Here is a 25,991-nt window from a genome sequence, read left to right as displayed (position 1 = left end):
GTCATTTTGTTTGGGTAATTAAACACAAAGCTCAGCATTCAAAGGTGCGCTATCCTTCTCTGTTATCACTAACGAAGTCAAAGTCAGAATGACAATGAGTTTGGTGCTGTAATTTAATAGGTGGGTGCATTAGGGACTCAGGCTCAGGAAACTGGGGTCTACCACAGTGGTGCCTGCATCACACATTCAGGAGGCCACGTGCAGGGAGAACCAGCCCTGATTTCTAACTTCCTATTTTGTGCCTTTAAAAATAATGGTTTCTTTTCAGACTCACTACCCATCTCTAACTTAGCTGGCAAGTCAGATGTGACTGGTTATTTATTGTATGTCGTGTAATTGACTCCACATTTCCAATAATTCTTAGAATCCTTCAAGCTGAAGGCCTGGGAGCCCCAGGATCAGCAATGTGCCTTTTCTAGCTCTTTGCCCATCTCTGTAATCACTGATAGAAAGATCAGGTCTCCTAGTCACGGTGGTGTGGCCACGACGGTGCGACCTGAGCGAGTCTTCCCCCTCATCTTACACATGAGGAAACAGAGGCTGACACACCTTGGAGCCTAAGGGGCAGGAAAGCATTTTATTTGGGAGGAAAGGAAGTGTTGACGTGTTCCCCAGACACAGTCCTAACTCCTGCACCCCTGAACTCTGACATCTCCATCGCTGGAAATTTAGACTTTGCTCCGTGGCTCGAAGCCCTCACAACGTGCCCCCACTTATGGAGCTCTGGAGGTAGGAAAAACTGAAACAATGACTACTGCTTGGATTTCTGTATGGAAAAAACAACAACTAGGTTTAGCCAAGAACCCCAATGCCTTTCATTTAGGAGAATATTTAATACTCTTATTAATCATTTTTAATCCGTTTGCTTTTAATTAAGAAACAGCATGATGCTTTCCTATCAACATATGCCAGGGAGCAGATTAATTGTGGCTTAAGATAATGCTCCTTGATTGGTGTAATGTATTAGCTAACGAGATGCCTGCTTCTAACGATGCTCAGACACCACACTGAAGAGCCAGCTACCCTCTTGAGAAAACCCCTCTGTCTTCCCCTCGTGCTGCCACAGAATGTGCTAGGTGTTTAAATTAAACAAAAACACATTCCTCGACAGGACAAGGGCAACACATCCCAAGTGTTAGAACTGTTGCTCTGAAGTCTCCCCTTTGCAAACGTCCTTCTATGAATGATCTGTTCACAGTAGAACAAGTGGATGACAGCCAACAGGCCAACCCCACTTAAGTGCAGCTCACGGCGCTGGTACACAAAGGCAGAGGGTCGCAGATCTGATTCAGCTGCACTTTTAGTAAGAATAAACAAACTTAAGCACCCATAGGTTTTCCCGTCACAGACTTGGGAGGATGTTGTGAGCTAACTTCCTTCCCTGGGGAAAAGCAAGGGTTCCTCCTGCTGGGGCAGGGAGTCTAGAGTTGTCTGCCCTCTCAGAACAGTGTGCCAACCCTAGTCCCAGGGGGGAAAAAAAGACATTGTCATTTCTCTCTGAAAATTATGAAAATGTGGCTCATTATTCCTAGTGTCCAGGTGTTGACTTTAAACAAGTGTGAAATGCTGGGCAGTTAACCTCACAACAGGGCTGATACTCATCCCAACCAGAACATTTTAAAACCAATAAAATATCGATTATTAAACATCCCTACAGTGGTCTTACAATAATGTTCAGTAGGCACTTTATCACTCTCTGCTGATGCAGAGAGTGATAATCTCTAGCACTACTCAGCCTCACTAATTGTATGTAGTAATTAGTCTATCTTACAAAATCTAAATGACCTGTTTGAAAAGTTTCATTTCTAACCTACTAATAGTTGTGAAGTCCTCTTTACTCAGTGGTACAGCAGGGCCAGGGAGCGACCCGGGCACAGCGTGATGGATGTGAGCCCTGATGACCATGCCCCACAGATAACTCACCCATGAACAGCCTGGAGACACCTCCAGCAATGTGATTTTTTCCGGAGGCTTTGGAGTACAACAGCCATGTAGGCTGGGGTCTCCTGAGAGCCACTCCAGTCTCAGGTTCTGCCTCACCTCCTGCCTCCATGGCCCTAAATCAGAAGTGTGATACACAGACCATGGGTAACTTGAGGTGAGGCCTTGGGGATGGGGGAAATCCAGAATAAGAGTGAATGGGTAGATATCTGGAGAGTAAGGAGGTACTCTGGCATCTTGGGTTGTGGATAAGTTAGAGCAAGCCAAAACAAAGGTCAGTTACTGATAATCTACTATGTTCTTGAACCACCACCCTCCTGCCAAGATCATTAACACCTTAAGCGCCCAGTCAGTCACCGGTGACTGACACTATACTTTCTGTCCGGAAGACAAAACAGGCTGGGCGCTTAGTGTGTTAAGTTGTACATCTTTAACTCTTAGTCTATGTTACTTTATTTTCTTACCATCTAACAAGCTGTGCTGAGAGAGAAAGAAACGGGCATACACTGTCTACTGAATGCCAGTCATTGTGTTCCACACTTTACTTATGTTATTTAAGCCTCATGGAACCCTGTCTTACACATGAGGAAATAGAGGCTTAAACAATATGTCTGCACCAGTAAGTGGCAAAGCTGGGATCCAAAAAGTTTCAGATTCTAAACTCATGTTTTAGGACCCATTAGAATTGCTCCATGCAGAGGTCCAATCTCAATTTTTACTATTGGGCGGGGGGTGGGATCAGTCGGTTTGAAAACCCTCAGACTATGGATCTAAAATTAAGAGAGAAAGCGTGCCCAAGAAACAAACGTGTGCCCTGTTTGATTGAAACCTACCTTTCAGGGAGCTGCAGTGATGCTTCCCTTCTGCTGCAGGAAAACTATGAACCATACCCTATTTCCTATGATGGGACTGTCCCAGGGACTCAGACAGAATCCCGTAACTCACGGTAGCAGATTCCTCTAAGGCAGTGATTTTCACCTGGTGAGCCACAAGAATTTTTAAAACATGCAGTACCTGACTATTTAGTCAGGGGCACTGCCCTCTTTTCCCTTAGATTGTAAAAAAAAAAAAAAATAATAACAACAGCCATCCTGTGTGAATGCCCTGCCCTGAACCATAAATATATAGGCCATATAATAGAGTTGCATCTTATTGGTCAATTCTTGGTACCAGAAATCCTTACATACAAGTTATAGGCACCTGATTTTTAAGAAGTCACTTTGGAGCAAAAAGAGGTAGGTAATTAGTATTTTTGGGGGGGGTGTCATGAGATGAAAAAGGCTGAAAATCGCTGCTCTGGGGGAAACAAAAGAATTACATCATCCAGTTAGGTAGTATCACAGTGTCTTCAAATTTTTAGTCCCAGAATCTCCTTTTTTAGGATTAAGATTAAAAAAGCAAATTATCTAGGAAAAAAGAACACAGCATGGCTAATAGAGGCCTACGACTAAATGTCTTTCCCGACCAGTAACCACAAGGATTAGAGTCACTTCTTGGTGCAAAGCTGGGGTCTAGACTCAGCCAGGCTGCACTTGAGAGCCACAGCACACAGGACCTAGGACTGTGTGAGGGACCAACAAAGTGACGGTGTTAAGCCATTCCCAAACACTGAGCGGACTGCATGTCAGCCCTTCAGAGGCAGCACATGGCCTCTGAACGTTGCTACACTTTCTTCTCTCAAGGGCGCTGCAGATTTCATCATCCACCCCACACTAAACTAGGTCCTGCTGAGCCTGCAGAATAGAGAAGGAGGTTTCAAAGCCACCTGCAGGACCACCGGCCTTCCTCTCCCTCCCTGGCTGTCCTGGGCTGAGGTGCAGGAGGATGCTGTTTGTAAACGGGCCAGGGAAGCGGCCTCCTCCAGCCAGGAGTCTGTCCACACAGTCAATGTTCTCTCCATCATAAGAAGTGGAAATGACCTCTTCCTCCAGACGCAGTCCCCTGGGAGCAGGACGCTAAGGAGCAATGGAGGACCTCTCCACTCACTTCACGCTCGGAGGAAAGCTATTCCTTCCCCTCATCCCTGTGCCTACTGAGGCCGCACACGTCCATTAGTGACTAATGTGGTAGGAAGGCGGGACGGGCCTCTCCTGGCCACACGCACACACTCCATTTACCTAGCCAGCCACTCTTAACTGGAGAACAACCTCTTATTTTACACTTGCATGACTTTCAATGCCAACTTCCACGAGAAGCTGCCAGTAGCCACTGACAAAATTGTCTCACTCAATTATGATGGCATAGACTGACCTTAACCTGAACCAAATGTCACATGAGGCTGCACTCCCCTGCTGCACATCTGAAATATTTATCCAGAGAAGCTTTTCAGTCGTAAAAACATGGGTAGACTTAACACAAAGGTGCATCTTAGAAGGACCCTGATTCAGTGCCTTTTACACTGACACAAACCTAGGAGCCCCTTCCTGAGAACATGCAACGGAGGCCGCTGCCCCCAGGACTCCCACCCAGCAGTCACACAGGCTTCTGATCGCTTAGCTCTCAGCAAAAGGTATTTTCAGCATCTACTACCAATATTCTGACAAAATGTTTACATGATGTATGTGACTTACTTTTAATCTATATACTAATAAAGGTTAAATTCTTGTACTTAGAAGGTCTAACTTTTCCTTCATGACTTCCCGTGGCTCTCTGTGCAGCCCAGGATTCCAGGGGCAGACGCACCCCAACTCAGCAGTCACTGCTCCAAGGCACGTGCCCTCTGTGAAGTCACCCCAAGAACACCCCGGACTCATAGCTCACACTTTGAAATCAGATCTCTAGTGGCCACAGCACCAACCACCTCAATCACCATCACCTCTTCGGTGTCTTGCTCCTGCTTTCTTCAATTCCACCCTCCACACAGCCTGAGCAGTCTTCCTACAACCAAGTCAGACGATGTCTCTGCTGCTTAAAATACCTCAGTACTTCCCCCAGGGCCAAGTTCAAACCCCTCAACACGGCCCCACATGATCCCAATCTCTGAGCCATCTTGAAATACTTGCAATGCATGACACTCTTGTTTCTGCCTGGAATGTTCCTCCTGCATCCCCAAATCCAACCTTTTCCTCTGGTTCCTCTCTACATTGTTCTCAGGTCTCTGCTACATCCCTTCTAGAAGGCTCCACAAAACCCCCTCATGCTCCCCACAGAGCGGACTGGTGTCATGCTCCGTGCTGTGCTGGGTTTGCTACGTTTAATCTCAGTCTCACTGTGGTATGTGGCCTCCTGACTCCCGTCTCTCCCATAGGTGGAGAGGAACATCTGCCTCTTTAACTGTCATGTCCCCAAGGCCTAATGCAGCATCTGGTATTTAGTACATATTCAGAAAGGTTTGCTGAGTGATACAGCGTGAGCTGCAAAAAATGCCCTACGACTTCTCCTGCCCTTAGAGGCCTGGGTTCTGAGGTGACAAGCCCTGCATCCTCAGGTGAGGTGGGAGCAGAGCATGAGGCTACTCCGAGGGCGCCCACCTACCTTCACTGTTCCTTCCACTTCCACAAACCAGCGCCTCAACATGGCCTGGACCTGGCCATCAGTCAGCTCAGGGTTGGCGTTGTGGATTTTCTTCTTGACTAGGTCCTCCAGCAGGAGGCGCCTCAGCCGCCAGTAGAAGAAGGTGCGGGATGTTTTCCAATCCAGGATGTCCTGTAACAGACAAGAATAACCCCAGTCACCCCCGTCCAGAGGGAACTCCAGGCACAAAAACCCACTCGCCAGCAGGCCGCTCAGAGACTTGAGAGCCGGCTGTGAGCCCCCTGCTCCACAGATGTGTCCCAGTTCAGGATGTAGCCCCCTGCACCCACCACTCTGCTGACCACAGCACCGTGCACAGCCATGGGCCTGGCTAACGCGTAACCCCACTCTTGGCTGCGATGTTTCGGGGAAGGGGCTCTGAATTCCCAGATAACCAGAGTGAGGAACTGGGTTTGAGCAGATGGCTCCAACAACTTGCACACAAATCAAGTCTGTTAGCTGCTGCCGGAACCCTGACACTGTGGTAATTTGCAGCCTGAGCACCACCCGGGCAGCTCTCCCGCGTGACTCAGTTTCCCACCAGTAGAATGGAGCTTGCCTCCTGAGCAGTCCAGGAGGCAACCTAAATCATGAATTGTTTTAGGATGAGAGTGGATATAGGAAAAGGGAGAAGTCTCTCCAAAAAATGGAAAATGGTTTGACCCGCACACACTGTTTTAATCTGCCCCCAACGGCTCCTGCTTGTGAGCCTTCAGATCTGACAAGTCAGAAGCGGCAACCACTGTACTTACGTTAATCACACCCTTCTCCTGCATCCGGCCCGGTGTGTCATGCAAGTCAGCAAACTGCACGGCTACCTGGTGGTAAATGGGAACCAGGAATTCCTCCCGCTCCTTCAGCTTGTTCTCCAGCTCCTTCCGCTCAGCTGCACTGAGCTCAGGGGTGCCTGCAATTAAAGTAACCTGCCCGTCACACGCTGAGGTGACCGGAACCTCTGTCCAGGAGCAGCCCGTCATGGGAAGCTCAAAACCACCCCTTCCTCTGTGACCCGCTCCCCGTTGTCTTCCACCTCGGTATAGCAGGGCTCCCGGAGACACCACGGGGAGCACACACGTCCTCCTTTCCCTGTGGAGGTCAGAACTGTGGAAGCAGCCGCGAGAGTCCCTGTCCCCAGCCTCCCCCGAACGGGGCAGACCACCACCTGGAGGCCGGAGTGTCTCATCCTCTCACCGACTGACAGCCAGGTCCCTCCTTTCCTGGTGAAGGACCCCATGCCCATGCCCATGCCCTGGGACCTGCTGGACTCTCAGAACATAGAACATGGGACAGCACCCCCTGTGCTTCTGGAACAAACCACAGCTCTTCTCTCCTCACACCAGCACCCACCCAACTCAATAAGGACCCAAATGGCTTTTAAAGTCACAGGCTGCTTTCCTCCACAGCTTCTCATCTCAGGTTTGGATGCTCTTATCCTGAAATTTATGGAATCCAACCTGGTGAGAGCCGGGTCTGTGTGTCTCATGCCAGCTCAGTGGGTTTGCCAGCCCTCTGGCTCCTGCCTGGGCTGCTACGGCCAGAGCCAACCCCTGACCACAGTGACAAAGACACTCTAGTTCCTGGGCTAAAAGAGAAGGAAGAGGGGAAAGAAAAAGGCAGCCCACAAAGCCTATTTGGATCAGAGCTTCTAAAGCACACGGACCCTCAACTGGACAGACAAGAGTTTGCAGTTCCTTCTCCGTCACCGTGTCCCAGTCGAGGTGCTGCTGCTGTACCTTTATCCCTAATTGCTCTCAGAATGAACTGGCCATCAATACGGAAATGGTGGTTGCCTGCCTAGTAAGAAGGAATAAGTCTGGCTGAAGGAGCTCTGGGTGATCGTCCCTGGTGTTGAAGACAACCAGAAGGGCTTTGTCACTAAAGCTGACAAGTAAATACATGGCCACAGGTGACGGGATGCAGAAGAAAAAGGTCTTTTTCAAGCATGTCTGTCAGGCAACAGGCCTGGCTGTTTATGCCACTATGAATCATATGCCATAAACAGCCTTGGGCTGCTGAGTGAGCCGTAAGTATTATATACAAACACATGTTAATAGAACAGGGATGTAACTATAGTACCTAGTTCCATTTTTTTATGAGGTTTTTGGATGCCCAACTCTACTTAAAAAAACCCACACACCATCACTACTTTAAAACGGTAAAGCACAGAGCTGGAGGCCATCTCTTCTTGGGCTCCCACACAGAGGACAATCACAGACTAGTCACTCTGGTCCCTGACACCTCAGCAGCCTTCTTTCCAAACCAGGGACACAGCTTGATGGCGCTGGGCCCCATGCAGTGGGATGAGATGAAGGCCCATTCATTCTAACTGGATCTGCCTGGAGAACGGATGGGTAGAGGCTGGCTACAAGCTTCTGCAAGGAGACTGCCTCAGTTATTACACCCTGACAGGGAAGCAAACATTCTTCCTCCTCCAGTAAAGGAACCACGACTTCTTGGAGAAACAGCTGATTCCAGGGATGGGGTAGGGAAAATATAAGATGAGCCTGGAACACATTGTCACAAAGAACAGGAAGCACTGATAAAATGACTGGGACATGTTAAAAGGACATGAGGGTGCTCCCATTGGCCAAATCAGGGACAATTCGAGTAGCAAATTTATATAAAAAAAAGATAAAGTGTTTATTATCAGACAGATCATTTATGGAATCAAATAAGAGCCTCTGAGTCCATCCTGATGGAAATGGTCAAATGGGAGCGAAGGGAAAGCTCTCCCTTCCAGCAGACTAATAACGAACAGACACACAGGAGTGATGGGGTTAGGTCACCATTTTACAGCCACCACAGTAACTGATTTTGCCAAGAAAGATCAATGGATATGAAAACCAGCAGGTGAAAGTTGGATGAGGAATTGTCTCAAGTATCTCCTTACAAATTACTTACTCATTACAAAGGGAAGAATTTTACAGTGGGTTTAGCCCAGGGAACAGAACCTTAAACGTGATCAAAGCTACCATGGGCAAGAACAGCCTCCCGAGAGGTGGCTGGAGAAGGACATAAAACTACTTCTGCAATATTCCTGCCCCAAACGCACTCTGTCTCTCACCATGGGGAAATATGAGACCAGCCCAAACTGAGGAACAGGCTACAGAAACATGGCCTGTATTTTTCAAAAAGAGTCCAGATCAAGGAAAGGCCAAAGAATTATTCCAGATTAAAGTAGACTAAAAATACTTGACAACAAATTGGCAAAACTTGAATAGGAATGATCGGTTAGACAGTGGTGTTGTGTCATTGTTATAGTTCCTGATTTTGCTAAATATGTCATGGTTATGTGAGGGAAAGTCTGTGTTTTTAGAAAGACACACTAAAGATTTACAGATAAAGGAGCGTGATGTCTACAGATCATTCTCCAATGGCTCAAAGAGTGTGTGTGTGTATGTGTGTAGAGAGTGAGTGAGCACATGCCTATGAGCATGCAGAAATAAATGAAGCAAATTGGACAAGATGTGAATAGGTGAATCTGAGAACAAGGCATCAGAAGTCCTGTGTACTACTTTATAACTAACTCTTCTGTAAAATTATATCAAATGAAAAGTAAAAAAAAAAAAAAAAAAAAAAAGCCCAACTAAAAAAAAAAATGTTGTTCCTGGCTCCCCAAAGCATACAATCAATAATCAAAGCTAATAGTTACAGGGTTCTAGGCACTATTCTAAGTGCTTTATATCTATTACCTATACCAGCGGTTCTCAACATGTGAGTCGCGACCCCTTTGGGGGTCGAACGACCCTTTCACAGGGGTCGCCTAAGACCATCAGAAAACACATATATAATTACATATTGTTTTTGTGATTAATCACTATGCTTTACTCATGTTCAATTTGCAACAACGAAAATACATCCTGCATATCAGATATTTCCATTACGATTCATAACAGTAGCAAAATTATAGTTATGAAGTAGCAATGAAAATAATTTTATGGTTGGGGGTCACCACAACATGAGGAGCTGTATTAAAGGGTCCCGGCATTAGGAAGGTTGAGAACCACTGCCTTATACCGTCCTGACAGCAGCCTCAGGTTGGCATTCTTATCCTCACCGTACAGGTGAGGAAACAGGTGCTGAGAACGGATGGACCTTCCCAAGGCCACACGGCCGGGAGAGGGCACAACGAGGGCTCCGGGCAGCACGGCCCCGTAGCTTTTGGACACTATGCGATGCTGTCTCTCCGGCTTACTTGGGGCAGAGGAGACACGTGCTTCAGTGGCAGGGTCCCTTTGATTTCAGAAAAGGTTAAATGCTGACAGCAGACTCCTGGCTGGTGTTGCTGAAGTTCCATTCCACAACTGAGACCAAGACGATGTCTCCAGTAAGCCCTGTTCTATAAGTCAGGCTGCAGATTTAAGGGTAGCTCCTCCTGTAATTGTGAAAAGCAGAACTGACACAATAGCTCTGCTGGGGGTGGGAGAGGGGTAGCAGGATCATGGGTACGCCTGAATAGAAAGTTTCAGACCTACAGCATCCTCCTGGGTAACCAACCAACCAACATTGCACTGATAAGCACATCTATGTATATGTGCACCATATATAACACATACCATTTACTGAGCACTGACTATGTGCCAGGCACTGCACTCAATGCTTTCAGGAGCACATAGCTCATAAGTCACCTGCACAATGCAGACTTAGGTCTGGTCAGTTGTTACCACCACTGCCAGGCTGAATACCTAATATTACAGAGCATTTTCCATGTTGCTTCACATCCATAATTTCTAATCCTTATAAAACCCCAACCTTATAAAAAGGGTGTCCACTTTACAAATGAGAAAACCAAGGTTCTGAAAAGTGACTTGCCCACTGGCATCCAGCTCTTAAGCCACAAAGTCAGGAGGTACCTTGGGGCTGGTGTCCCCGAGGCCTGGGTTCCTCCACATTAAATGGAACTGAAGGCCATCAGGCAGGTGTCCTGGCAGTGATTGTCACCGAGGGGGATCGGCTGGAGAGGTTGGTCCATTGGGTTAGAGAGGAGTCAAGAGCCCAGCTCAGCACTGGGCGCACAGGGGCTCACTTATGAGCTTGGGAGCAGAGCATTCTGAAAACAAGGCCTTGGCTTTACCAAGGTAGAGGGACAGAGAAGGCTGGCTCCTGGACTAACAAAGTTCGTGTCCACCCAATCAAGCTGTTCTAGAGCTTTGAAATAATACCAAAATAGCCCTAGCTCATTTGGCTCAGTGGATAGAGCATCAGGGCACATGCCTGGGTTGCAGGTTCGATCCCCAGGAGGGGGCATGCAGGAGGCAGCCGATCAATGATTCTCTCTCATTGATGTTTCTCTCTCTCTCTCCCTTCCTCTCTGAAATTAATAAAAATATATTTTAAAGGAAGGAAGAAAGAAAGCCAAAATAAATACCTGTAACGTTCTGCCCCCGGAGACTAGGAAAATCAGAGAGCATCCCCCAAAGGCTGCCTTGCTTGGCCCTTCAGCAATGCCTCTGATCACAGTTTGGGACCTATCTCAAAAAAGAATCAAAGCAAAGGAAAGACAGAGGTAGAGAATGCATGTATTTTAAATGCATGTGAGAAAGCCGAGGATGTGTGTGCTTTGTTTTAAGGGGGAGATAAAAAGTCTTCTAAAATTTATTTTCTAAAACTAAAATGCCGCTCTGAGCCAGACAGACCCTGTGCAGCACGCCGAGAGCCTCCTCGCCTTGTACAGCAAAGCAGCCAGCCCCGGTAATGATTTAGGGGAGATTAACAAATATGTCAATGTCTATTTTCTGCTTAATTTAAAAGCGGCGTCTATAAAGATTTTTGACTTCTGAACCCTGTTCTCCTGAAAGAAAGAAGGTAAGAATGAGGAGGGGGATAAAGAGTGATTATCCTATCATTGATCGTTTGTCAGGAGCATTTCTTATTCACTGGACTATTGTAAAAAGCTAAGCTCTCGATCAATCCTGTAAGCTCCCTGCACAATTAAATATCTTGGAATGGTTTTCTTTCTTTTCTAGCCAGATTGCAGGGCCTCGGGGTTTTTAGGAAAGCAAGTCAGGGTGTGTGTGTGTGTGTGTTTAAGAATATGCTACCGAGAGGAAAATCATTCTTTTCTAGAGCTCTACTTTTGGAAAAGGCTGAAATGAGAGAAGAGAGAGGTTGCTCCATCAAACTTTCTTCCCAAATAAAAAGTCCCCATGAAATCCTAAAAATCCAACTTTATAATAAAAAATTTTAATGTAAAGAGTTAAATACAGAAGTCTGATCAAATGAGACGAGCTAACAGTTCTGAGATGTTACTATGTGCTGGTACTGTTCCACCTCATTTAATCCTCGTAACAACCCTAGAAGATCACACTATCTGACAGATGAGGAAACTGAGGTGCAAAACGAAGTAACTTGCTCTGCACCCAGTGCCGACCTGGGCTCTAACTCCTCCCACAGCTCGGAAACGGTGGGGCTGGGGTTTGGGCTTAGGTAGCCTGGCTTCAAAGCCTGTACTCTTTACAGGAAACAAGTTAAATGGACCCATGAGTGTTCGTCGGGGAGCAGCCTGTCAGGTGTCCCGAGGTCAACGTAATGAAAAGCCATGTCTCAAAAAGCTCCTGAGGAGAGAGCAGATTTCTGCAGCAGGTGGTGTTCTTTACAGCGGGACCCTGACGGAGGGAGGCCAGCCTCACCTATGGATGAGCAGGCCACAGCCTATGGAGGAGGATTCGGAAAGGGGTGAGATCTTCAACGCTTGCAATAAAAATCAGGCGTAGGCTAAAAACGTCTCTGCTCAAAGGCACTAGATAACCTTGTAGAAATCTCTTTCCCTTTCTGAGCTCAGTTTCTCATTTATGTAACAACAATACTAATCTGGCAAATAAGAAAAATGTTTGCAAAACAATGTGATATTAAAGTGTTTTTAAAAATATTTTTTAGTTATACTAAGAACCCTATGTAAATTATAACCCAATTTTAATTTTTATGGGCCTTTCTTCCCTCTAAGAAAGCCATTCACTTTGATTGGTTAAATACTTATAAAGCTAAGAAAAGAATTAGACCACCCTCCCTACTAAGCCTCAGAAGATCTCAGCTATAGGAACACACCTCAGCCTTAAGACTGAAAAATCAGTATAAAAAAGACTGGAGACTTATTAAGATTCAGAAGCATAAATGTAAGTCGCTGTTTAAAAGATCTATGTATTCATATTTCCTATGTGGAGAGAAATTTCTCTGTAAAGATAGTAAGAACAATGGGGGGAAACCCTGCAAAACTATTTCTGTATCCATAACAGGTGTGCCTTTCCTCACACAAAAGCATTCTTGAGAAACTGTGTAAATCAGATCCCGTGTTAAATGCCTTCAGGGAGCTATTTAGGAGGAACCCTGGAGTGAATCCTTTGGTAAAGCAAATAATCCTTTTGTAATGGGAATAATTTCTCCCAATGTATCTAGTTTTTTTAAAAAATCCCATTTTCATAGATCTGCTTTTCTTCAAAGGGGGCCATACCTATCTAAACACAACTTCATTTGCATATTGATTTTAACAGCAATCCTCTCAGGGGATGTTTAACCCTAAGTTTCCTGGCAATGGTGTAGTGCTCTGCTGCTCATATTTTTAAAAAGTCATTAGAGTAAACCCAGAGATTTCCAAATAGGAATAAAAATTAGATGACTCCCCCTGCAGCCCTGCACTCCCAAGCAAACACCCCACACAAAAGAATCAGGAAGCAGCACAGAATTCTCTGGGCAATATCCTGGGAGTCTTTCCTCTGTGCTTTCTCCAAGTAGCTCTCCCTGAGTTGGGCAGGTGCAGGAACAGGGATCTGGGTCAATGGGGCAAGTGGGGACAGACATGTCCTGGTGACAGCCTTCAGGCAGGCAGGAGCTTAGGTCAGTCTCAGGAAATGCCTGCAGGTCCTCTGGCTGGACAGAATTGTGAATCGCTTCTTCCTGGGAAGAGGCAAGCCCGCGTGCTTTTATAAATACAACCAGGTTAATGGCTCAGACCAAACGACCCCTTCCCTTCTCCTTCCGGAAAATACTGTCACTGTTGCACTAAACTGCATCAGACCAAGGAGCTTCTGAATCAGTGGGATGGGGTAGGTTTTAAGCTGCTGCTCATTTCAAGGCGGAGGCTCCATCCTGTGCCTGCCGAGCACAGAGCCTGTGGTTAGGTGGCCATGGTTAGTGAGGACGCTCCACGTACGATGGTGAGAGGGCCAGAGGCTCTTCCCAGACGTGGGTAGTGGAACTTCATTCTTTCCTAGCGTCCTTTCCAATAAGGGTGCTGCTTTCTGCCTCAAACAAGCAAATTTTGGCGCTCTTCAGTTGAAACATCTTGAAGATGGACACAAAGATGTGAAAACACACACAGCTCAGATACGTGATCATCTCAGCAAGAGAAGCAGCTTGGCGCCCTGCACCTGACCCCCAGGAATGTCCATTCCGTCATCCTGGCTGCTAGCTTGGGAGGAAGGCATCCTGGAGATTTCTGCAGACAGTCTACTCTAGCCTCACTGCAGCCATGACATTCCACCTGCACCTGGGGGGCCCCGGACCAGGGGTGCCGGGTGCGGGGAGGCCAGTGCTGCCTCTGCCTGTTGTCGGACAGGCACTCCCAGGGCGTGCTCCGTGTGGGCATAGCCAAGGTGCTGCATGGCAGGCTGCCCGGCTGTCTGGGGACGGGGCCGCCACGGAGATGTGTCTAGAGCACAATAAAGTTCCACTCATCGGCTCCTCTGCTCTTTGTAGAGGAGCCGATTGTACTGAGGGAGAGGGACAGTGGAGAAAGCACAATGGCTTCACACTTGAGCTGGACAGTTCTCGCTATCTAAATTGATTTGTCACCCTGACTGGTTTGGCTCGGTGGATAGAGCGTCGGCCTGAGAACTCAGGGGTCCCAGGTTCGATTCCCATCAGGGGCATGTGCCTTGGTTGCAGGCACATCCCCAGTGGGGAGTGTGCAGGAGGCAGCTGATCGATGTTTCTCTCTCATCGATGTTTCTGACTATCCCTCTCCCTTCCTCTCTGTAAAAAATCAATAAAATATATTAAAAAAAATAAAATAAATTTGATTTGTCATTTCCCTCTGAACACAAGAGGAGGGAGAGGATCGAGGTGAGGACCTCAGGTCATGCTGGCACTCGGAGGCCAGGCTAGGAAGGCCATCCTGCTCTGCAGCCAGGCTCCCTGCTCCTGTCTCTGTGAGGAGATACAATGTCACGGAGACACAAAGAGGCCTGGAAGGGGGGGGGGGGGGGGGCCTCTATCGCCAGAGGAGAAATTTAATTCTCTAAGGCAACCAGAATGGTAGGATGCTAATCTTCCCCACGCCTCTAACCAAGCCCCAGTGCCGAGAATGCAGGGGCAGAACTGGTCCAGCAATGAAAGGCTCCGGCACTGGGCTTACATCACATTTCTCTCTGGGGAAATTCTCTCCTTCACCTCTACCAGGAATCAATGTGTGTACGGTTTCCATACTGTTATAATCTCACACTGCAAACTAGTAATCCACCACCTTCCTACCTAAACTAAGCATGTAACATGACAAAAGGTCACTTTTAAAAAGTAAAAATTCTGAAAGAGATGAAGTTAACTGTTCAGAAATTAAACATTACTCATTACTTACAGAATAATAGTACTTATGTTTTTGAGCACAATCGGTGGTGCATTGGTTTGTCCAGGTCAGGGTTGGGGAACGTCTGGCCCGCAGGCAGGATAAGGTCCATGAAATCATTTGGTCTGGCCCTGCCAAGTCTTTAGGGGTGAGCTAGTTAAATGTCTGACCAAGGATAGCAGCTGATGTTCAAGTTGATAACTTTGCATGGCCTGTGAATGATGCTATAAATGCCCACATGGGCTTGGCAGAAACGGCCTGCTCTCGGTGCCCTGACAGCATGCTCCCCAGTGCGGAGGCCGATTTGGGAGGAGATTGGGACATGAGATAACACCCACTCCTGCAGGCTTTCTCCGAAACCTGGTTCTCAGTGGAATTGGCTTTTGATCACAAAGGGAAAGAATTCTTGTTTAATTTTGATCAGGCTCAGTCTTCACCTGAGGTAGAATCTGAGGAAATCCTAAGAAAAGTAGAACATAGGGAACCAGAATTTCACTCTGGGCTCCAACGCACATTTTTGTATTTGAATGATTCATTTAACTCTTCTTTTTTGCCTCAATCTCCCAATCTGGAAAACGAGGTCACTTTCACCCCTTTTGTGAAAAAGCAGTCTGGCAGTCTCTGGTTCTAGGCCCTGAGAAAGGAGCCAAAAGCCAATGTGAGCCCCGAAGGAATTGGGTCCTGGCCTGTCCTGTGACATCCCTGCGGATCTGTGTGTCACAGATGCACCGGGATGGGTCTGGGCTCCCGGAAAGACTGCCAACGCCGGAGAGACAAGGTCACTTCTGTCTCTTTCTTACTTCCTTTCCTATACCACTTGCACTAGTGGACCTCAGCCACAGAGCGTGCCCGATACCAAACATGGCCCATCTGCTTCTTCTAACGATTAAGATGGATAGGAAATTATGCCAATCTCCAGGTTTGAAAAATGCCTCACAGCGTTCGACTTGGTCCTCACATGTGCTCTGTGGGGGTCCTGTCCCCCCTTTCCAGATGAAGAAGCTGATGTTCAGAGAAGTTAAACAATTTACCTTCAGGCAACATAACCAAGAGGTGTACCTAGCTGCTTTTATTCCACACCCACTGCTCATGCTCCCAAGGAGCCTTGGGCCAGAGCCTACTTCACATTTAGCAGACTAAGGATTCTTTCTCTAGTGCCATTTTGGTCAAGGTTAAATAAATATGATTTTCTTCAATGCGGACAGTAAATTGATAATGAGATGATTTGTAACAAGTGATTAAACGGCCATCACTTGGGAATCTCCTCCCTCTTGCCCTCCTATGTTTCAGAAGTGGAAAGGTGCTGGGTGAAGGTGGGAGCGATGTCACTTCCCTTGGAGAGGAAGAAGCCTCAGCCCTCCCCCTCGCCACCCAGGCATTCCGCTAACAGATGTCCGAGAGGATCCCTCTTCCTACCACCCAGTTACTCCGAAGGGATGATAACAGCTATTGGGGGGTTAAAAAGAGGCAGTGAACCCCCAGTTAATGAGCAGGAATTCAGCAGGCAGTGTAAGATAAATGGAGCTCTCTCTGCTTCTGCTAGAGTCAGCATGAACTGCGGCCCTGCGGCTTGTTTGTGGCAAATGGAGTGCACGAAATATCAAAGGGCAGTGATCCAGAAGAAGACCGACTTTGACAAATTTTAAATTGGCCAGAAAGAAAACCAGCAAAAAAGAAAAAAAAAGAGAAAATTATGCAATTTGCTGTGTCCTGCAATTGTGGCATTGCTGCTTTTGTACAGAATTAGTGGTACAAACAGCAGCAACGATCACTGGATGCTGGGAGCAATTATGCGCCATCTAAGTGAGATGCTTATCGGTGGCTGAAGCTTTTAGCGCTTTCTCTGTGTGCAGTTGTGAGGAACTTGCTCTTGAGCTGCAGTTACTTTAATTAAAGTGTATGGGGTTGGTCAGAAGTAATTATCCTGTTGGAGAAGAAAGAGGGAAAACACCCACCTCAGTAACTCTGGGTGGCAATAGATTTTAGAGACAACTTTGCCAATTTCTTGTTGTATGTGTGCATTTCCCATAAAAGGCCCAGGCTGCGGTGGGTTAGGTATTGGTGGCTGTTGCCTAATGGCAAACAATGGGACACAAACAGTGATTATTGTCACTGTGTAGGGCAAGCGACCTGGCTCAAGGCTGCAAACCCCAGGATGTGCAAACTGTAGACTGGAAGCAAACACTCAGAAGTTTCTGCGTCTCTAAGATGGTGAGGATACAGAGAGTCCACAAATGGCACTTCATTAATTAAATTACTATTTGGAACATAAATGAGCTAGCATCTCTCTTTTTTACACTTTCCATTCACTGCGTTTCACTACATTTTAAAGACAATCTCTCTGCTTCTCTGAAAACAAAACAAACCAACAAACAAAAGAAGCTCAAGCAATTACCTTTACTAACACAGCAAGGGGCTCAATGGGAGACCTGGGCAGAAAATCAGTGTTTTAAAAGAATCTGAAACTCATTCAGACTCTGAACTCAACACAGGGCTCCCACGGTGTAGTCCGTGTGCAAATTGCAAGTGCCTTCCAAAAGTTCCACAAACAAATGAGCAACAGAGCCCTGGCTGGAGGCATGAAGCACAAAAGCTCCCAGGGCTACTGCTGCCACAGCCTCTGCTTGGAAGCAAGGGGTGCACACTTTTTATTTCCATTTCTTTAGCTCAGAATGGCCCCAGAACACCACCTGGAATGCATATAAGCATAAACAATGGACATAAGACACTGGGGGGTAGGGGAGGCCAGGGGATTGTCAAGGGCGGGGGGGGAAAAAAAGGACACATATGTAATACCCTTTGTAATACTTTAAGCAATAAAACAATACCAAAAAAAAAAAAAAAAAGAACTCCACCTGGATAGGTTTCCAGCTTTGCTATCCCATGACACTGACTCTCACATTCCTCAGAAACGAGGCAAGTTTGCCCAAAGAGACAAGCGGAAGCAGGACATTTAAGGCTAGCATAGTCTCTGACTGATTAGCCTGCCCAATAGCAGCTTCTAACTAATCATCCTTTACAATGATATCCACAAGCCTAGTAAGATGGGCTATTTGAACTATAAGGATCAGAAGAAAAATCGGGTGACTTTTGCTTTTTTAGGGCCCACTTTCCCTCCTATTACACACAGTATTTTATTCTACCAGGGTTCTTACCATATAGAGGACAGTAAATAAAGATTATCATGAATTTGATCAAATGCTTCAGTGCCTCCTCCCTTGGCCTAGAATGCACTCATTACAAATCAGTTGAATGGCTCATTGATTTGCCAGGAGCACAAGCAGACATACCCAATCGCTCAGCCAAGTGGATGTAGACGGGGTCCAACCGACGCATAGTTTTCACCAGATCCTTTTTGCGGAATTTGATTTCTACAGTCCCTTCTGGCTCCAGAACTGATGCCCTAGATCAAACAGAAAGAAAGAAAACATAACAAAACAGAAATAGAGTCCCTTTAAAGGAGGAGACAACAGAATGAGGCCAGTTACAATTTGTGGACCAGGAAATAGCTTCATTATGGTTTTGCCCACCCATGGTTCACAGACGTAATCCCAGGGAGAGAAGCAGACACCAGAGAAGTATCGCAGTGAGGTATGAGAAAGGCCTGGCAAAAGGCAATTAAAGCATTCTCATTACCACACCAGTCTACTTCCACCTCAAAGGGAGAAGAATACGGATTCCACCACCTACAGCTGATAAGGGTAATAGGAGTCCCATTATTTTCCGCTGGCAGGGGAACAACCTCCAGCCCTTAGGCCGTGCAATGAGAGGTTGATGCCGATAGTCCTACACACAGCTGCCAGTCTGCTGGCAGCACGAGGCCAGGTCAAGCAGTAGAAAAATGTTCTGCTTACTAAAGTGAAAGATCTCAGGTTACATCTAACGATGTTCTATGACCAGGAACTTACCTAAACACCTTTCTTTTTTCTAAACTTTTACATTGAAAAAAAAAAAGTACTGCTCATGGTTACTGTGTGCATGGCACCGTTCTAAGAGCTGACATAGAAACGTTCAGAACAACCCTGTGCCGTCTACATCCACTGTGATGTCAGGCATTGTTGTCCCCCATCCTACAGATACGGAAGTGAAGGTACAGCAAGTGAAGAGACTTGTACAAGTCTAACAAGGGCAGAGGTATATTTAAAACCAGTCTTGCCGAAACCGGTTTGGCTCAGTGGATGGAGCGTCGGCCTGCGGACTGAAAGGTCCCAGGTTCGATTCCGGTCAAGGGCATGTACCTGGGTTGCGGGCAAATCCCCAGTAGGAGATGTGCAGGAGGCGGCTGATCGATGTTTCTCTCCCATCGATGTTTCTGATTCTCTATCTCTCTCCCTTCCTCTCTGTAAAAAATCAATAAAATATATTAAAAAAACAAAACAAAAAAAACCAGTCTTGTTCCAAAATCTGCACGGGAATTGTCTTTGATCTGATATCAGATCAGGGGCTAGGTTAGCACTTAAAAATAATAAATTCCTAAGCACAGAACTTAAGCCTAATGATTTGACAATAAAACTTCTGGGTTCTCCTAAGCAGGTTTTGAAGTAGGAGGCTGACATGTTTGGGAAAAGAGGGACAAAGGTGTTTTAATAAAATGACTGGATATAGGAAATGGCATGGAAGATGTCAAGGAAATATGTGAAATTTACCTACTTTGGAAAGGGTTGAAAACAGATTATGAAAGGAAGCTGGACTGGATCTCTTTTACTTAAGGATGTTCAGGTATCACCTTCCAACAAAAATCTGGGATTTTCTCTTGAAGTTCTTTGGGTGCTGCAAACACTATTTTCCAGGCCTCCTGTAATGCCAGAGTAAGACACTGGACTCTGAGGGCAAAGCTCTGGTTTAGAATCACGGGATGTGGGTGCTGTGCTGGACCTCAGAGACCACCCAGCCTGTTCCACAGACAAGGAGAAGCAGCCGGGGAGAGGGAGGACTGCTCCCAGTTCCCCACTAGCCAGTGGCAGAGCTGGGTTAATAAGGCCCGAGAACCTCACACTAACAACTCAATTCTTCCCCTCCAACTTGCCTTATCCTTCCGCAACATAGCGGAAGGAGAGAGTGAGTAGGCATATCTGAACATCCAATAGGAAGAGAAATTCTCTGAGGCTGGGGGTTCCTAGAATAGAAGGCTTTAGGGTAAAAGAATCTGGAGTGGTAGCCCTGATCAGTTTGGCTCAGTGGCTAGAGCGTCGGCCTGTGGACTGAAGAGTCCCAGGTTCGATTCTGGTCAAGGGCATGTACCTTGGTTGCGGGCACATCCCCAGTAGGGGGTGTGCAGGAGGCAGCTGATGGATGTTTCTCTCTCATGGATATTTCTAACTCTCTATCCCTCTCCCTTCCTCTCTGTAAAAAAATCAATAAAATATATTTTTTTAAAAAAGAATCTGGATTGGGGTGTCACACCGAGAGAACCTGCCTGCAGCCTCATTCTGTCTCCAGCCAGCTGACACCATTTGGAAAGTCCTTTTTTTTTTGCCCTGGAGTCCTCTGGGAAAGCACAGATGCAAATCAAGTTCTCAGGAGGAAACCAGCAGCCAGAGGACCCCTAGAGGCAGTGGATGGAAATAGGAAGGAGGCTACCTGCTTTCCCGGTCAGCATACATCTCCATGTGCCGGGGGTTGATGGTGGGGTCAATCACGACCCAGGAGCCGCCCCGAAGCTCAGCATGGGGAGGGATGTAGACCATCACAGGCTGAGAGCACTCCCGTAAGCCGTCCACAATGTAAGCACCAAATTTCAGCACTTGGTCATACATATCTATGGAGAATGAGACAAATTAGAAATTAAGAAACACTGATCACATCATTGCACATATAAAAAATAATATTTAAAAGGCACACTGTGCCTCCATGAGGTAGCCGCTGACAGACCTGAGGGCTGTCCTGTTTGGCCCCCTTGAAGACCAGAGAGATTGGTAGCTCCCCCTATATTCAACAGCACAGAGAAGGGCATGGTCTTTCACAAGAATCAGTGTGCATATCCATTTCATACGCTCCCTGAATTTCTGTACCAGGTCTCACCACATTAATTCACACTTGCTCTACAAACATTAAGTATTTTTCATGTCAATATGTGATCTTTCTCCCTACATTTTCTGAAGGAACTATTCAAGCTCTTCTCAATTCTTCTCATGATACTTAGCATATGATAAGCTCTTAATATGTGCAGCTAATGGAAAAGGAGCCTTCAAAAACTGCATCTTTTATCTCTGTGTCCAGAGTGTCCTGTCCAGTGCCTGGAACATAGTGCTCACCATGTGTCTGCTGAATGGATGAGCATCTACACACTGCAAAGGATGCAGTGAGAAAGAAAAACTAATTCTTTAAAGGTTGCATTATCAGGGTTTCAGTGAGAGGAAAAAATGTAAATGCATGTGTATTTATTGGAAATGTCTCAGATACATAAAAAGAGGAGCCACCTTTTCGTTTTGCTAACGAGTACACTTTGTAATGTCCCCAAGGCCAAGAGCAGCCTGAAGAAAAGACCCCTGGTACATAAATAAAGTGAGTCCTTGGAAAGTAGGATCGGTTATTTATTTCCCAATAATTTATGAACTTCTTCCCATTTCCTAGTTCACTGCAGTCTAAACACTGCTAAAGCTTGAGGTTTATGATTCCAGATGTTTAATGAGTACTTCCGTGGAACCACAATGGATCCTTTTTAAACACCAAATAACAGGTTCAACGGAGTTCAAACTTTTCTATCAAGGAGAGGATCTCAATTTGGAATAAATCAATTCTGGAAATCCAAAGCAAAGAAGCATTTTTCAGGAAGTTAAGAGTGAACCAAATAGAAATTGCTTTCATTGTAGTAACTGGCAAATTAAACTGCCACCTTCTCCCAAGTAAAAATGGCTCTATGCACAAACCCTCCATGAGCAGAGTTCATTGCAAGGCACATGCCTTCTCCACTGCCCCAACCTGGCTGGTCTGTAAAGACTTCAAATTCCAAAACTCCAGAAGTTGCCCCAGAAAAAACTCCCTCCTCTGTGAGGAATGTGTATGACCATTTACTCTGTATTATGATCAGAGCAAAGACATTTATTCCTTTGGGAGGAAAGCAAAGACAAAAAAATTTACTGCTAATTACACTACTGCTGTATGAAAGGCAAGGAATAAAAGACTTTAAGCTTTTTACGCTAATTCTGTGGTTATGAAAATAATTGCTCAGTTCAAATTATTTTAACTAAATTAATTCTTTAGTGGATATTTCAACCAATGTTACATAATAAAATAATTGTGTAATTAGCGATACATTTTTCAGTGCTGCCAAGAGTTCAGTCTCAGAACAAGTCACAGAAAGGAGTGGCCCTCAACGGTATCACACAGAGAAGAAATGAAAGGCATAAATAAAAAGTAAAACAACAGAAAAATAGCATGAAACGGTCATCCCATGTGCAAAAGAAAAAAGTAACTTAGAAATAAATGAAGGGAGTTTCCAGCTTCTTCAATAGTTTCTTAAAGACATACTTAAATCAAAATCTGTCTCTGTACTATCTATGATTAATAGACCCAGGTCCCAAAAAGAAAGGGGGGGGGGGGGCTTTGAAGTGTACTTCCATTTGGTTGATTTAAAAAGTTGGCTTCATAGTATATGCATATAGTTTGGGATGAAATTGAGTATGTGTGCATTTCTTATTTCTGTGAAATGGACTGTGGTCTCTCTTTTTCATCATCACAGCTAGTTTAGTGAATACCAAGAAGCATGATTGCATATATATTCACACACACACACACACACACACACACACACACACACACACACACACACATATATATATATATATATATAGCATAAATTATTCAGTCATCAGAAAATCATCTTGGGAGAAACCAAGATGGCGGCATAGGTTAACGCCGGAGATTGCTGCCTCGAACAACCACTTCAGAAAAACAACTAAAGACGGAACGGACATCATCCAGAACCACAGGAAGGCTGGCTGAGTGGAAATTCTACAACTAGGAGGAAAGAGAATATCATACCCAGACTCAGAGGAGGCGCAGTGCTGAAGTGAAATACTCAGGTGCGGAGTGCACGCGAGCGGGCTGGCGGTGGAGGGCGCGGTTGTTGTTTTCAATAGGGAGGGAGTTTCAGACTCTGAGCTCCAGATCTGGACGAGTCTGTAGGGACCCAGACTCAAACGGGAGAAGCGGGACTGTCTGGCTTCGGTCGGAACTCGAAGGCAGCTTTCTCTCCGAGGTTTGCAGTGGTTGCTGGGACTCTGTGAGGCAGAGCACCTAGGGATGGAACTGAGAGCAGCCATAACTGCTCGCTCCTGCCCGCCCTGTAGATCCCCGGGGACCCGCCCCGCCCAAGCCCTGTGCAGAGCCATTTGCCGGATAGCCTCAGGCAAACACTAGATTAGCACCGCCCTAGAGATCCAGCACAGAAGCTCTCCCACTGCAGACAGAGCGGATTCTCATAGCCAGTTAGCCTGGAGGTCAAATTACCCCCGGTATTGCCGACATCAATCAAGGCTTAACTACAACAAGACTGCGCACAAAGACCACTAGGGGGTGTACCAAGAAAGCATAAAAAATGCGGAGACAAAGAAACAGGACAAAACTGTCAATGGAGGATATTGAGTTCAGAACCACACTTTTAAGGTCTCTTAAGAACTGTCTAGAAGCCGCCGATAAATGTAGTGAGATCCTCAAGAAAACTAATGAGACCCTCGATGTTATGATAAAGAACCAACTAGAAATTAAGCATACACAGACTGAAATAACGAATAATATACAGACTCCCAACAGCAAACCAGAGGAGCGCAAGAATCAAGTCAACGATTTGAAATGCGAAGAAGCAAAAAACACCCAACCAGAAAAGCAAAATGAAAAAAGAATCCGAAAATACGAAGATAGTGTAAGGAGCCTCTGGGACAGCTTCAAGCGTACCAACATCAGAATTATAGGGGTGCCAGAAGATGCGAGAGAGAGCAAGATATTGAAAACCTATTTGAAGAAATAATGACAGAAAACTTCCCCCACCTAGTGAAAGAAATAGACTTACAGGTCCAGGAAGCGCAGAGAACCCCAAACAAAAGGAATCCAAAGAGGACCACACCAAGACACATCATCATTAAAATGCCAAGAGCAAAAGACAAAGAGAGAATCTTAAAAGCAGCAAGAGAAAGAAACCCAGTTACCTACAAGGGAATACCCATACGACTGTCAGCTGATTTCTCAACAGAAACTTTGCAGGCCAGAAGGGAATGGCAAGAAATATTCAAAGTGATGAATACCAAGAACCTACAACCAAGATTACTTTATCCAGCAAAGCTATCATTCAGAACTGAAGGTCAGATAAAGAGCTTCACAGATAAGGAAAAGCTAAAGGAGTTCATCACCACCAAACCAGTATTATATGAAATGCTGAAAGGTATCCTTTAAGAAGAGGAAGAAGAAAAAGGTAAAGATACAAATTATGAACAACAAACATGCATCTATCAACAAGTGAATCTAAGAATCAAGTGAATAATCTGGTGATCATAATATCTTAATAGAATCAGGGACATAGAAAGGGAATGGACTGACTATTCTTGGGGGGGAAAGGGGTGTGGGAGATGCGGGAAGAGACTGAACAAAAATCGTGCACCTATGGATGAGGACAGTGGGTGGGGAGTGAGGGCGGAGGGTGGGGTGGGAACTGGGAGGAGGGGAGTTATGGGGGGAAAAAAGAGGAACAAATGTAATAATCTGAACAATAAAGATTTAATTTAAAAAAAAAAGAAAAAAAGAGAAAATCATCTTATTCTTATATCCAAATTACAAGTGAGTAACCTGGGGCTTAATTAAGTGGCAGAGATAAGACTTGATCCAAGATCTTTTGGGATCTAAAGTCCACATTCTACTACCTCATTCTTAACTCATCATTCTTACTGCACAGAGAGGGCACGAGGCTGAGGTAGTCTGCTTTCCAGCATTTGATACGATGGTGGGTAAAACAGAAACCAGAAGAGACTTTAATAAATGATTCAATATTTCTAAATTTCACCTGGATCCTTTGAATGGCCAGAAATGGTACTGACGATACTATCAGCTTGTATCAAACAATTATCTTTCAGGCCCCAAGACTGAGTAGAAAAGGGGCATCAAGGTTTATCACAGCTGACAAACTGGGGACTGAAAAAAATACCTCCATCTAACCTGCAATACCAACAGACCCACAATCCAACCATCAAAACACCCAACAATCAACAAAGGCTACTGAAACATAAACAAACTCTACAAACAACAGGCTCACACTGAATCACAGCTGCCCAAGCCAGACATTCTGAAAGGCAGGTTGAAGCACTTGGCAACAATCTGACACATACTTGTCTGAAATCCATTTTTAAGAGACAGAGCAAAATCACCGCCAAGAATAGCAAGGGAGGGGCTCTCCCCAAGGGTTTAGGCTAGACATCAGTCTACGGAATTTTAAAGCTATGCATATGCTGACTGTCAATTCTCAGGCCATAAGAAATACAACTGGGAATGGAAAATACTGATAGGTTCTTTACTGGAGAGGCAGGAGCTTGGAGCTTTCCAGCATTCTGAGCAAAGAACATCTGCGTGAACGGGGATCACGCGGCTCTTCCAGTGTGTTCTCAGCACCCAGACACCAACCCTGCCCAGGGCCTTCGCTTACACAGCGTGGATAAACCCTGGCCACCACATGCACAAACAAGCAAGCAGGGTGGCAGGGTGTTTGCACAGTGCCCCACACTCTGGAAGCTAGAACAGATCATACTGACTTGGGGAGAGATTATCTGTTAGAAGCTGAAGGTAAACATTAGGCATAACCAAGCTGCACACACATGCTGTCTCATGAGTTCATTATGGCTGGCTGACACTCTATTTCAACATCCAAGTAATCAGAGGCTTTAACATAAGACTTTCATTCCAGTTAAAGTTTTCAATAAATGTTTTTTTTATTGTTATTTATAACCTGTCCCAGGAAAAAATAATAAGTATAACATGAAAAGCCAACTGAGAGTGA

The 25,991-nt window shown here is 45.7% G+C and overlaps 1 protein-coding gene across 11 annotated transcripts in view; it reads right to left on the bottom strand.

The window, feature by feature from the left end:
• The window catches only part of ACACA (acetyl-CoA carboxylase alpha), a 269,985-nt gene that overhangs the window by 4,446 nt on the left and 239,548 nt on the right, over nucleotides 1-25,991 (bottom strand). For all 11 annotated transcript variants that reach the window (XR_009449202.1, XM_059669697.1, XM_059669696.1 and 8 more), the window contains 4 exons: nucleotides 20,591-20,768; nucleotides 18,301-18,413; nucleotides 6,207-6,361; nucleotides 5,416-5,586 (listed from right to left, as the gene is read on the bottom strand). Coding sequence is in view for 10 of the 11 variants with exons in the window: in XM_059669697.1 (XP_059525680.1) it covers nucleotides 5,416-5,586; nucleotides 6,207-6,361; nucleotides 18,301-18,413; nucleotides 20,591-20,768 (617 nt within the window). In the remaining variant the exon portion in view is untranslated. The remainder of the gene's footprint in view (nucleotides 1-5,415; nucleotides 5,587-6,206; nucleotides 6,362-18,300; nucleotides 18,414-20,590; nucleotides 20,769-25,991) is intronic.

The sequence above is a fragment of the Myotis daubentonii genome, chromosome 16 (assembly GCF_963259705.1).
Source record: "Myotis daubentonii chromosome 16, mMyoDau2.1, whole genome shotgun sequence".
In the NCBI taxonomy this organism is placed as follows: domain Eukaryota; kingdom Metazoa; phylum Chordata; class Mammalia; order Chiroptera; family Vespertilionidae; genus Myotis; species Myotis daubentonii.
The sequence above is the reverse complement of the archived record's forward strand: the minus strand, read 5'-3'. Positions and strand labels throughout refer to the sequence as shown.